Below are 13,162 nucleotides of genomic sequence, written 5' to 3'. Positions count from 1 at the left end.
AACTATCATAAATTTTTTAGACCTTTCAACCTTTATTTCCTTCTCTCTTCTATTTCAAGATGTGCAGTTAATATTTCCCCCAAACTTCCTCCTTTTTCACTAGAACAAGACTTTGTTTAATGTTTGAAGCTGAACGGTCTTCTACATTTTTCCTTTTGAGTATGTAAAATAATTTTTTAAATTGGAATTTAAGTAGCCGAAGTTATGTTGTCTGTTGTATCTCTTCAACAACATCAGCACCTAGCTCCTTGAGAACCTGGTACAGCTGGGAGCCCAATAGGGAGAACAATTTTTTTTTTTTTTTTTTTTTGCGGTACGCGGGCCTCTCACTGTTGTGGCCTCTGCCGTTGCGGAGCACAGGCTCCGGATGCGCAGGCTCAGCGGCCATGGCTCACGGGCCCAGCCACTCCGCGGCATGGGGGATCTTCCCGGACCGGGGCACGAATCCGCGTCCCCTGCATCGGCAGGCGGACTCTCAACCACTGCGCCACCAGGGAAGCCCGGGAGAACAATTTTTAAATCTTCACTAGTCCTACAGATGGATCAGATGTGCAGAGTTGCCTTACGCCAAAAGCCAGATATTTGCTGTCCATCTGCTAGGGTTGAAAACAATCCTCTACGATTTCAGTGGCAGCTCATAGTTACTCTCCTTGATTGATGCATACTCGGCCTTAGAATCTATCAACCTTGGTAGATAAACTGTAAACATAAGCCTCCTACATTCATTTCCAACACCAAGAATAAAAAAATAAAACAGCATTCAAGATGATGTTGGGGCATGGCTCTGGGGAACTGAGCCAAGATTGTCTCATTATCTGCCTACCTCACTTGCTATGGCCAACTCCACCTCTCACCCTTTTTCATGCTTTGGGTCAAGGAAGAAATTGATCTGATAAGTGAATGCATACACCAATGTTAAGTACTTGAGAAGTTAGTCCACCCTGAACTCTTTATGTTTTGAGTGGGCAAATGATTAGCCCAGAGATTAGTGGGCAAATGATTAGCCCAGAGTGGTGGAATTTCAAACCCGAAAGGAGATGATAGGGAAGGGGATCCCCACATTCACTCCCTATGGACAACAGCCCACCTATGAGGTGAACTGTGAGAACATTCAGTGTCACATAGGCAAAAACAAAACCTAAGCTTTTTTGTCTCTGAACAACCCTGAACAAATCATCCACAAATTTAGGAACAGGGCAACCTCAAGCTGACAGCAAAAGCGTACCATGCATTCTTCTTTTCGTTCTCTGTTTTGTCCTGTGTTGCTAAAATAGCACGCCTGTCAAAGCAGCCAGGTATGATGGGGTTCAGCACAACTAAAACTGTATAAAAAAGGAACAGATAAATTATAAGGTAATAGTACAACTCTCACATCCCGTCCCTCGTTGTCATCTCACAAGCAGCCTGACAGCTGAGCCAGCCCACTACTGCAGTGTTGATGAAAAATACTATCTTCACCCTAGTGCTACACCAGTACTAAACCTGACTTTAGCAAATTCAAAACCTCACGCTGAGCTTGAAGTATAGAGAAAGAAGAATTGTAATGGCTTTCTTCTCTCTCACCATACCCACAAGAGAGGAAAGGGCAAAAAATACAAGAGGGGAGCAATAGAGATAGCAGAGGCACCAATAGAGAAAGACTCAGGAAGAATGGGCCCCGTGATACAAATATAGCTCCCTTAGAAGCAGAATTATCTGATTGTTTATTGTCTGTCTCCCCCACTAGAACATAGGGTCCATGATGGCTAGATTTTGTGTACCTTGGTCACCATTGTATCCTCAGTGTCTGGAACATATCAGATACTAAATGTATTTGCTGAGTGAGTGAATGAATGAGTGAAATTAGTGCTCTCAAGAAAATAAGAGGAAAAAATACACACATGCACACACACAAATTTGGTTCTATGTGCCTCTGGCCCACTTTTGAAATAGCAAGATGAATTGGAAGCACTGGTCCAGCAATTATGAGAGTCTGATTATACTCCATATTTTGCCACTAAATCACTTCCTCTCTCTGAGCCTCATTTTCTCCATCTGTCAAATGGAGTTGAACCAGATGACCCCTAAGGCTACTTCCAACTTTAACATTCTGTGCTTTAAACGAAAGCCAAGCATACTTTAGAGAGAACCAGAGGGGGGAATGGACTGAACTCATTTGTGTGCAAGAAGCAAGAGCTGTTTCCTCAGGTCTTACCCAATAGAGGAAAGATTTTTGTTCTTGTTGTTTTTAAATAACCTAACAAATAAAAACCATGAGGTAGAGGAAGAGAGCTTCACAGCTTAAAGCAAACTACAACCTTTTAGAATATAAATGCCATTTAAATCAAATATAAAAGCATTGACAAACTGTCAGCCAAGGTCAAAAGTATCTTCTTATCTAAACTTGTCACCTCCTGAGGTCTCTGAGAGGTGACAGCATTTTGTTTGTGGATGCCCTGTCTGAGGTGCTAATTGCCTTCATTTCAAATGCCCTAGGCTACTCTCAAACCCAGATAGATTAAAAGGATGATGGCAAGGGTGGTTAGTTTTATAGAGTGGATCTGACATTTCAAAATCTTTTTCTCTAACCTTTCAAAACTAACTTTGTTCTTCAACTAGCTCATCTATAGGTGTGAATTCTCCTGTGACAGTGTTATGATACTGTCACCTGTGGTGAGTTTACACATTCTCTCTTACTAAAATTGACTTCCTTTACAAAAATGAGAAAAGAAAAAAATTACATCTTTTAAAAAAAAGAGCACCTCCTTTTGATATGTTGGTTTACCTATGAGGTTAATTTTCCTAATGCCCTTTTGTAAGTGAAGATTCAGAAACAGTGTTGTGTTTATTTAAGCCTTCTAAAAATATGTTTATTCTTTCAACCAACATTTATGAGCATCTACTGTATGATGGACACTGTGGTAGGTACTTAGGTTAGAGAGAAGAAAAGCATATACCTGATCTCAAGTAGCTCATAGTGTAGTGAAGACAGACAAGCAAACAAACAATTACAATTAACTCAATAAGAGCTGCGATAGAGGGAAGGATGGGGCTCTAGAGGCACAGTAATGGGACATTTAACTCAACTTACATTCTAAACCTGCACAACCTGCTCGAGACAGCAATGTCTTTATCTTTCTGTCTGTTATGTACAGTTCCTTTCACTTGTCCTAAGTTTACCTCCTTCATGACTCAGAAGGTACTCCCTAATTCTAGCTGAAACTCTGCCTGCTTCTGAGGTTTTATTCTTGGAAAAATAGCTAATATATGTTAACTGAATACTACATTCCAGGCTTTCCTGCTAAGCACTTTGCATATATTATCTCATTTATTTATATCAACAACCTTATGAAGCAAATACTATTATTATCCCCATTTTACCAATGGGGAAGCCAAAACTCAGAGATCCTGGGTAGCCTGCTCAAGGTTTCACAACTGGTCAGTGTGAGGCCTGGGATTTGAACACAGGCAGCTGACTTCAGAGCCTGTGCATCTCACCATATCCTCTTCTGTCTCCCAATATTAACTCTGAGGTCACTGCACCAGACTGGTCAGGCTTCAGTTTCCTATCTAGCAACTGTAATTTTGACTTCTAGAATATTCTTCTCACACTTCTCAAGTGTCAAATGTTCCCATGCTCCGACTTGTAGCATGTCTATGTCTATCTATATATGCCTTATGAGATCAGATACACTGCTCTATCCTGGGCCTCATTGGTCAGTATGCCTTGGAAGGCTCTTCCAGAGTCAAGGTCTATTCGTCCAGGCTTTAAGATCTGGGATCTGGAGCATCAGCTTATCCATGCAAAGTAATAGATCCCTGAGTAGTTTGTTTGTTTGATTTTTAAGTGGTCTGGACATCTTCTATCCTGGGAAGACCTGGATATACTGGTAAAGTCTTATTGCCCAATTCTTTTTCTACACCAAATGAAGGCCACTCCTAGCCAGTTTTTACTTATCTTTCCTTGTGAAGATAAAATGAAATGACATATGTGATGTGCCTGGAAACTAAGAGACACTCAAAGTTTCTTTTCCTCCTAGCCTGTGAACTCCTAGAAGACAGGGATGATGTCGTATTCCTCTTTACATACCCAGATCCTAACACAGAATCTGCACCTACTTAGCTCCCTTGCTTTCCCCTTCCTCTTTCCCTTCGTAGAGAACCCTTTGCAAATTTGTCGCAAGGAGTATATCATATCTGACATTGACTTCTTTCACATCCACTGTTTATCAATGACAATCCTGTGGTCTGCCTCATATGGGTTTATAGAAACAACAGTTCATAACTCACATCTCAGCACCTGACAGACAAATAAATCATCATGTAGCCCTTTAGGTCTCTTCAAACCCATTGCCTTTGGATCGTGTCTGAATCTTCTTCCTACCTCCCTTCATCCTGGCTGTGGGCACTCAAGGTATGATATCAGGACAAGAAAATATCACCTCTTTGTAAGGGAGGCTCCAGCGTTCCTCGTAAAAATCTATTCTTTTTCTTGGAAGCTCAAAAAGAAAGTTCTACCACTGATGCTTAAACTAAAAGATTAAAGTCCAAAAGACTATTTTATCCATACTTTTTTTTTTCCCTGAACATTTTTTAGGAAATCTCTGATGCTTTGAAACATGGATGACCAGTTTGATCTATACACCACAAACACCAAAATTTGGCAAAAGAATGGAATGAAATGGACTTTATAAATGTTTCCCTAAGCAGCTTTGTAAATACAAATGAAATATTATATCCCAGGAACTTCCCTGGTGGTCCAATGATAAAGAATCCGCCTTCCTATACAGAGGATGCAGGTTCGATCCCTGGTCAGGGAACTAAGATCCCACATGTCGTGGGGCAACTAAGCCCGTGCGCCACAACTACTGAGCTTGCACGCCTCAACTAGAGCCCATGTGCTGCAAACTACAGAGCCCACGCGCTCTGGAGCCCGCGTGCCACAACTAGAGAAGAGAAAACCCGCACACCACAACTATAGAGAAGCCCACGCACTACAACGGAAGAGCCCGTGTGCCGCAACGAAAGATCCCACATGACTCAACGAAGATCCTGTGTGCCGCAACTAACAAGACCCGACGCAGCCAAAAATAAACAAAATAAATAAATAATAAATAAATCTTAAAAAAAAATTATATCCCAGCAAGGAAACTAGCTAATGGATTTCTGAATGAATTTTGTAGTTACAGATGCAACATTGGCATTATTTTTCTTTTCCTTCTCAATAATAAATATGTCATGAAAAAATGTTAGAAACATTGATCAACGGGGAGTTCAATAGTATGAGTCTTTTACAAAGCAGGTCATATATGTTCTGAAGTTTCAAAACTGTCTAGACAATATCAGGCATTTTAGTGGCAAAAGCATGAAATTTTCAATATTTGCTCAGTCTTTTCTTTCCTGGAACCAATATGGCTCATTGAAATGATCAAAGTAAATACATATCAAACAAAAAAGTAAATGAGGTTAAATATCCTAAAACTTTTACTTACAGACAAAACCCTCAGAGGGCTCTTTGTCATCATTTTATAAACATTGGAGTATGGTTTACTGCTGCCTGCCAGAAAAGTAATCACAACTTTCTGCCTTGTGTGCAATTATTTTTGTAATGTAGTGCAGAATGAAGAATAAAACATAAAATAGTAGATATAAACATAAAAACAAAAAGCTGCAGAATGTCACAAGTGAAGCTGTAATATTGCATATTATTTTGAAGTAAAACAAACTCAACTTTTCTAGCAACTGCTTCATCAAATGAGGGCACAATCTGAAACCATCTGGCTATCATGGAAGTTTTGCAAACTAAAATGATCCATACTGAACTTGGACTTCTCTAAAATCCTTTAGCACTTACTGGTATTTAACATGTATTAAAACTACTAGCTTTCTATACACCTTGTTCCTAACTTGTGTTCCCAAGGTTCATAGAAGTTTAAGAAGGCAGTAATGATGGATTCTGAGGTACTGTCAGTATTACAAACAGCCTAGTAAAATGGTCCATTTGCCTGCGATTAGGCTGCATGTAATAATAATAATATTAATTGAATCCTCACAAAAATCCTAAACTTAAATGGAAAGTGACTGCTCTTAGTTGGAATTATATCAACCTTGTGCAAGGAAACTTTATACAAGCTTTCCTAATTTTTTTAAAAAATTTATTTATTTTTGGCTGCGTTGGGTCTTCGTTGCTTCACGTGGGCTTTCTCCAGTTGCAGCGAGCAGGGGCTATTCTTCGTTGCGCTACACGGGCTTCTCATTGCAGTGGTTTCTCTTGTTGCAGAGCACGGGCTCTAGGCACGCGAGCTTCAGTAGTTGTGGCACACAGGCTCAGTAGTTGTGGCTGGTGGGCTGTAGAGCACAGGCTCAGTAGTTGTGGCACACGGGCTTAGTTGCTCCGCGGCATGTGGGATCTTCCCGGACCAGGGCTCGAACCTGTGTCCCCTGCATTGGCAGGCAGATTCTTAACCACTGTGCCACCAGGGAATTCCCAGCTTTCTTAATTTTAACTGAGAAAATAATCATTTATTAAATAATGCTGTTTGATGCACAGAATCCTTCGAAAACCAGCATCTACAGGCCAGAAAATATGTTGGAAAAATTGAAGAAAAAAGACTGATAAATGGTGTCTGGTGTATATTTGTCTTATTTCTTCTAACAGGACAGGACATCGCTGAGGGCAATAATGATCACCTTCACAGAGTCTAACACGCTGCCTAGTGCATAGGAAGTCTTCTTTCCATGGATGCTGTTTGCTTGATCTGTAAAGTACCATGATTTTAAAAACATCGATTCCATACACTACCAAACGTAAGGTAGATAGCTAGTGGGAAGCAGCCGCATAGCACAGGGAGATCAGCTCGGTGCTTTGTGACCGCCTGGAGGGGTGGGATAGGGAGGGTGGGAGGGAGGGAGACGCAAGAGGGAAGAGATATGGGAACATGTGTATATGTATGGCTGATTCGCTTTGTTATGGAGCAGAAACTAACACACCATTGTAAAGCAATTATACTCCAGTAAAGATGTAAAAAAAAAATAAAACATCGATTCCATTACCATTTGCAACATGAGTCTGGAGCTTTTGAAGTCTCCTTTCCCCCTACTTCCTCACTGAAAAGTACGTATGCATATCTATTGGACTATTACTGCTGGCACCTTACCCACTTAAAAACTGAGTAATTCAGACAGACTTTAGATAAGCAATCAAGATGGGCTCTATCTTAATAGTACTGAACTCGGCTCAAAGATCTTGTCATAAGGCCAGTCTGCTGAATCAGATACAAGCCACTCCCACTGCCTAAATTACCATTCCCCCCCCTTTTTACTTTTTGCAGTCCTGAGATAAGTGGTCCTACTTACTGGCAGCCTAGATGATCACGTATCCCAAAGCCTGAGAGATTCTAAAAGAGCAGCTCCGGCCCACCAGACTGTCACTATGCCTCAAAGTCTCTCCATTATAGTCATTTCATTGAGCTTAGACATTGATAATCCATGTTAACATACAAATACATTACTTAGTAAGGGTAAAAGGTTAAGGCAGTGTGATATAATGGAAAGAGCACAGACATTAGAATCAGTAAAATTTTATTTTGAAGCCAGGCTTCACCAATTCCCAAATTTTTGAATTACCACATCTATAAAATGGGGGTAATAATATTCACTTTGAAGAACTATTAATACAGGTACCTATTATACCTTACAGTCACCAAAATGGTAATGTGCTTAGAGTGCCTAGCACACAGTAAGCACTCAATGGTATTAATGATTTTACGACCATTGATAATCCCTTATACTCATTCCCACAGCATCCAGAGCAGAACCCTGAGGGCAGGGAAAGGGAACAACCACTCACTGGGGCTCAGAGAAGTTCAATAACTTGTTTAAGTTCACATAGCTAGTGAACAGCAGAGCAAGTATCTGAACTCAGGTCTCTCTAATTCCAAAGCCCAGGTTCTTGCCTAAGAAACCTCCTGCCTTTTCTTGTGTGTACCCATTCCAGAAGAAAGTAGTGATTTGACAGCCTCAGTTATTCAGGTTGCTTTGGAAAAAGTCAGCCCTGAAAGACTGTAATCATATTAAACTATATAAAAGCTATGCACAGGGTGAGTGCTTTCATGTAGACCTAAAGGCATGCCAATGAATAGCAGAGTCCATTTGAAACCATAAATTAAAGCAAATGTAGTGAGATCTAAAATGATCTGCTGGTACACCAAAATGGATTATGCTGGAAAATTCCCAAGTCTCATCTTCCCAGAATTCTACAGAGCTATCAGCATACACAAGTGTATCACAAAGCCATTCTCCAACCCAGAAAGCCTAGCTTTGGGTCGATGTCCCTGATGGTCCCCTTCCTCCCCAGCGCCCTCCCGAGTTACCCAGGCCTCCTGGTAATCAGGACTCCGAGGGAAGAGAGAATGCTGGTGGGTCAGGTTCACGTCTGTTCTCTGCCCCTTCCCTGTCTCTACACCAAGCAGGTAGCCAGACTCTACCCCCCTTTGCCTCAGGGAACATTTGTCTTGTTAGCTGACTGTCTAAACCTGGCTGTTCTCCAGAATCCTGAGCACCTTGATGGGATTATGCATAGGAGGGAGGGGGCAGTGCCTTGCAGGGCAGAAATGCAGGGGGGAAATTTCTGCTCAAGGGACCTCTGGGATACAGGGCCTCAGGGAAATGGCTTCTCGGTGCCTGTAGGGAGGCTGGACACCAGGCATTAGGGCTCCCAGCCTAGGCAGAAGCCCCCTCCTCACCTCACCTCTCATGCCCCACGGGCCCAGGAGTAGCAGAGATGCCCACCTTCAAGGAACCATGGGGACCTGGACAGTGAGGGGAGCAGGGACAATCACAATGGATTGACGACCCTGTAGAATACCCTCTGCCCTCCCATTCTTAACTCACAGAAAGAGGAGGGGCCCTTCAATAGTGAATGAGATTGGATTTTCTGTCACCTCAGTGGGATGGAGGGAAAATGCAGATTCAAACTGCCGCTTCTGAGCAAACCTGCCCCGAGGTACACACTACACAGAAGACACAGCAAGTAAGTGCACACTCTTTATTACTAGTTAGAATCAGGAAACCTCTGACAAAGGTTGAGCTTGGTGAGCTGGAATCTCCTGGCGGAACTCGAGGACACGTTTTGCTCAGACTGGAGGCTGATCTGACTTCCCAGCCCCGGGGCTCCACTTGCCTCTGAGAAGCTGGCAGAGAACACACCAAGTGGAAGAGAAGGGCCCACGAGCATTCTCAAGCGTGCTCGTCCCAGTCCAGTTCTAGTTTTAATCCATTTAGTCCTCCCAAGAGAAGCGCCATCCAAAGCACGATGTCTGTCCTTGGAATCCATTTTGTTCTTCATCCACTGAACAGAAAGGGGCTTGGGATGGTGGCTGCCCGAAGCTGAGGGCTCAAACACTCCCCCAAGCACTGTCCTTCTTTAAGACAGTCGCCCAGTGGTCTTTCAGGCAACCAGGAAACTAGCTGTCCCTCTCAAGGGAGGAAATGAGGAGAGTATCAGAAAAGTCCTGCCTGCAATTTTGTTAGGCCACTTTTCCACTCTTTGCCACTACTCACTTGTCTCACATGGGACCAGTGAGATGAGCAGTTCGGCAATCAAGTCCTTCCATTAAAGTCTCTTTGTTGCCCCCGGAACTGCAGAAATATCTCGATGTTATTTCATTTGGGCTTACCCAAAGGTCACACTACATGCAAGGCAAAGAAGTCACTCCTGATATAACTTGTATCCCAAATTAGGCTCTCTCCTGTTATCTAACCAAACTCACCAAATCAGGTTATAATGTGTGCACCAGATAATAACATATAAGTCCAGCTCCTAACACATATCAGACAATAACTGTTTAATGAATTAAATGAAATTCGTCACGTTTGCTATCATCTATACAATTTAACACTGCAACCACCACATCTTATGAATTAATTCTTTGTCCCAACAGAGAAATTACATCCTAACAAAATTATTTTGCCCCCCTTTTCCCCCAAGTGCCAAAGCATCTCTTCTTCCCTGACTTTTCGCTCTTCTCGGCTCCAGTCAGTAGGGGTCTCACTGAGTGTGGGTCAGTCAGAAACGAAGAGTTTTTTCTTTAGGCTCTTGGAAGATCTTCTAATGGGATAGGTTCAGATTCTTCAGCAACAAGCAAATTCCGTGGGGCTCAGAGACATAAAAACAGACCCTCACCTATAAAACTTAGAAAACGAGAACAAGAAGCAAACATGAACACCGCGGTAGTTTACAAAGGAACGATAGCATTTTCAAGGAAAATCAGTGCTCCTAAAATTCCTTATAGCTTATAACCAAAAACACATGGCTGCTCCCAGCCAAAGACATGGCATTTTCTGGAAAACAAGGTTAATAAGAAAACAGAAAAGAGTGAAAAAGGAAAAAACAGTCTTTTTTTTTAAAATTTTTTTAACATCTTTATTGGGGTATAATTGCTTTACAATGGTGTGTTAGTTTCTGCTTTATAACAAAGTGAATCAGTTATACATATACATATGTTCCCATATCTCTTCCCTCTTGCGTCTCCCTCAAAAAAACAGTCTTGACTTCAGCTTCTGCAGGGTGTCAACCAATCAGCTTCAGCCACCCAGAATTCAGCACCTGCAAACATAAATGCATTAGGAGAAATTCCTTAAAGAGTGAGTGTGATACTCAAAAGCAATCCGTCTTTGCTCAAGTAAATGAAAAAAAAAAAGAAAGCATATAAATACATATGTATCTATGTGTGTACTCAATGATAAAAAGTTGTTATTTGGGGTAATGGGACAATGAATTATTTTATTTAATTTTCTATATCATAATTTTAGTTACAAATTTTCTGTGAAGTAAATGAGTTACTTTTTAATCAGGAGGGGGTCTTAGAAAACTGGTTTTTCTTTGGAGTGTTTCCATTCTTACTTACCTTCCTGAAATCAGTGGGTTTGTCCTGGGTCGGGGCCTCCACTCTCAACCGCCATGCAGACTTTCTTGCATTCATAGCAAGCCTTGTGCCATGGAAAATTCATTGCTTTACACCACAGGGCACTCCCAATTCACTGAACTGCAGCCTGAGGCAGACTTCTCCTGGTGGTGTGATTCTGAGGCTTTTTTCCCTTCTGGCCGCTTGGTCTTCTGCCCCTGAGGTTGTTGTTTCTTTGGGTTTTCTCTCCCACTAGGGCTCCAGCTGTCCCCCTGGGCGGTTGCCTGAGGCCTCTCTGGACCTCCTTCCTGGCCATGTCTCCTGTTGAACAGCGGTGGGGGCATCCCCTGAGGCCCTTGTGGACCTCCTTCCCGGCTCTGGCTTCTGCTGACCCCCAGGGGGCCAGTCCCCTGGGGCCTCTCTGGATCGTCTTGCCTGTGACTTCTGCTGTTCCCCAGGGGGATGGTCCTCGGGGACCTCTCTAGGTCTCCCTTCTGGCTCTGGCTTCTGTTGTCCCCCCGGGGAACATTCCCCTGGGATCTTTTGGGAACTTCTTCCTGGCTGTAGCTCCCATTGGCCCCCAGGGGGACCATCCCCTGGGGGCTCTCTGGACCTGCTTCTTGGTTGAGACTCCAGCTATCCCTCAAGTGGACCATCCCCTGGGGTCTCTCTAGGCCTTCTTCCTGGCTGTGGCTCCAACTATCCCCAAGAGGGATCATTCCCTCGGACCTCTCTGGACCTTCTTCCTGACTGAGACCACAGCTGTCCCTAAGAGGGACCATCCCCTGGGGCCTCTATAGACCTTCTTCCTGGTTAAGACTTCTGATATCCCCTAAGGGGACTGTACCCTGCAGGATCTCAGGACCTTCCCCCTGGCTGTAGCTCCTCTGGTTCCACAGTGGGGCCATCTCCCCCTGAAAGACCACTGCAGCCCACGGGCCAGGTGGAGAGATGCCCAGAGGAGGCACCTGAAATGGGACGACTCCAGCTTCTGTTTCCATATGGCTACTGCTGGTGGTACAGGTGGCAAGAATGGGAATCCCATCAGGAATGGTGCATGGAATGGAAATGGGTATGGTATCGGCACTGGCAGAGGGGGTTGCACGGCCTGGGCCCAAGGACTCGGGGGTCCCGGCACATAAAGGACATCTGTCGGGGCTGGCATCTGGCTCTTGAAATACAGCCTGTCATGCTCCCCCATGGCTACCACATCTCTCTGCTGCTCTACGCTCATGGGCCACTCTGCAGCCCCAAGTTGTTCGGCTCGAGGCCCAGGCAGCAACTCTTGGGCCAGTGGGGTGACCTGTGCCGACCTCTCGACCAGGAGCAGCCGCCCACAAAGCACATCGCGCTGTTTCAGCGCCTGCTGCAAGGCGGCCCGCGTGAGGCGCAGCTACGTGACCACTCCTCGCGCTCCTCGCGCAGGCGCCGCAGCTCAGAGGGCCCAGGAAGCCGCCTCGCGTTCCCCTACCTGCTCCTGCAGCCACTGAACCCGGAACGCCTGCTGCTCCCGCTGCCTCGCGCCCACACGCACGCTCAAGGCCAGCGCGCTCCAGGCACAGGCCCTCTTGATGGCGCACGGCACCTGTGGGTCAGCGACGACGACGCGCAGCCGATCCTCTACCTCATTCCAGGACCGCGAGCAGAAGGCCACGTAGAAATCAGGGCCGCCCCCGTTCATGAGGACTTCATTGTTGATGAATCTGATCACCTCGTTGTGGCGGAACCCGCTGGCATGGTCCCCAAGGCCCACGGCCATGGCCGCTGCAGCCTAGTCAACCAACCGCCTCACGGGAGATGCCGCTGCCGCCGCCGCCGCCGCCGCCGCCGCCGGTAAAGCCCCTCACCTCCCGGCTCAGTCCTCCTTCAGTTCTAGCCCAGTCCTGGCCTCCTCCTCGGCCTCTTTCCTCTGTCACGGTCCGGCTTTCCTCACAGAAAGTAAGGCAGATCCCCTCACTGCGCCAACCCCCAAAAGGCAGACGCAGGCGCCACGGATCACACGTGAGCTCCGAGTCGCTCCGCAAGGCCTGCTGGGACCAACCTCGCTGCCAGAGCCCCTCCTACCGGGTGAGCAGGCCGGAAGCTGCACTGAGTGCCGCAGTGAACCCAGACGTGGCAGAGGCCGGAAACTGCACTGGGTGCAGCAGTGAATCCAGACGTGGCAGAGGCCAGAAGCTGCACTGGGTGCCGCAGTAAACGTCTAGAAGGCTTTAGTGTTTCTAAGAATTTCAGAAGGACAATATCCAGCATGGTGGAATGAATTTCTAGCTGGGTGGAGC

The 13,162-nt window shown here is 45.0% G+C and overlaps 1 protein-coding gene across 1 annotated transcript; it reads right to left on the bottom strand.

The window, feature by feature from the left end:
- Positions 1 to 9,020: 9,020 nt before the first annotated feature.
- On the bottom strand, positions 9,021 to 12,867 carry TEX13D (TEX13 family member D). Its single transcript, XM_033407050.2, is given in 3 exon segments — positions 9,021 to 11,001; positions 11,003 to 11,884; positions 11,887 to 12,867. Coding segments are annotated over 3 exon segments (1,743 nt in total). The 5' UTR covers positions 12,643 to 12,867; the 3' UTR covers positions 9,021 to 10,896.
- Between the last annotated feature and the right edge of the window lie 295 nt (positions 12,868 to 13,162).

The sequence above is a fragment of the Orcinus orca genome, chromosome X, assembly GCF_937001465.1.
Source record: "Orcinus orca chromosome X, mOrcOrc1.1, whole genome shotgun sequence".
Classification (NCBI taxonomy): domain Eukaryota; kingdom Metazoa; phylum Chordata; class Mammalia; order Artiodactyla; family Delphinidae; genus Orcinus; species Orcinus orca.
The sequence above is the reverse complement of the archived record's forward strand: the minus strand, read 5'-3'. Positions and strand labels throughout refer to the sequence as shown.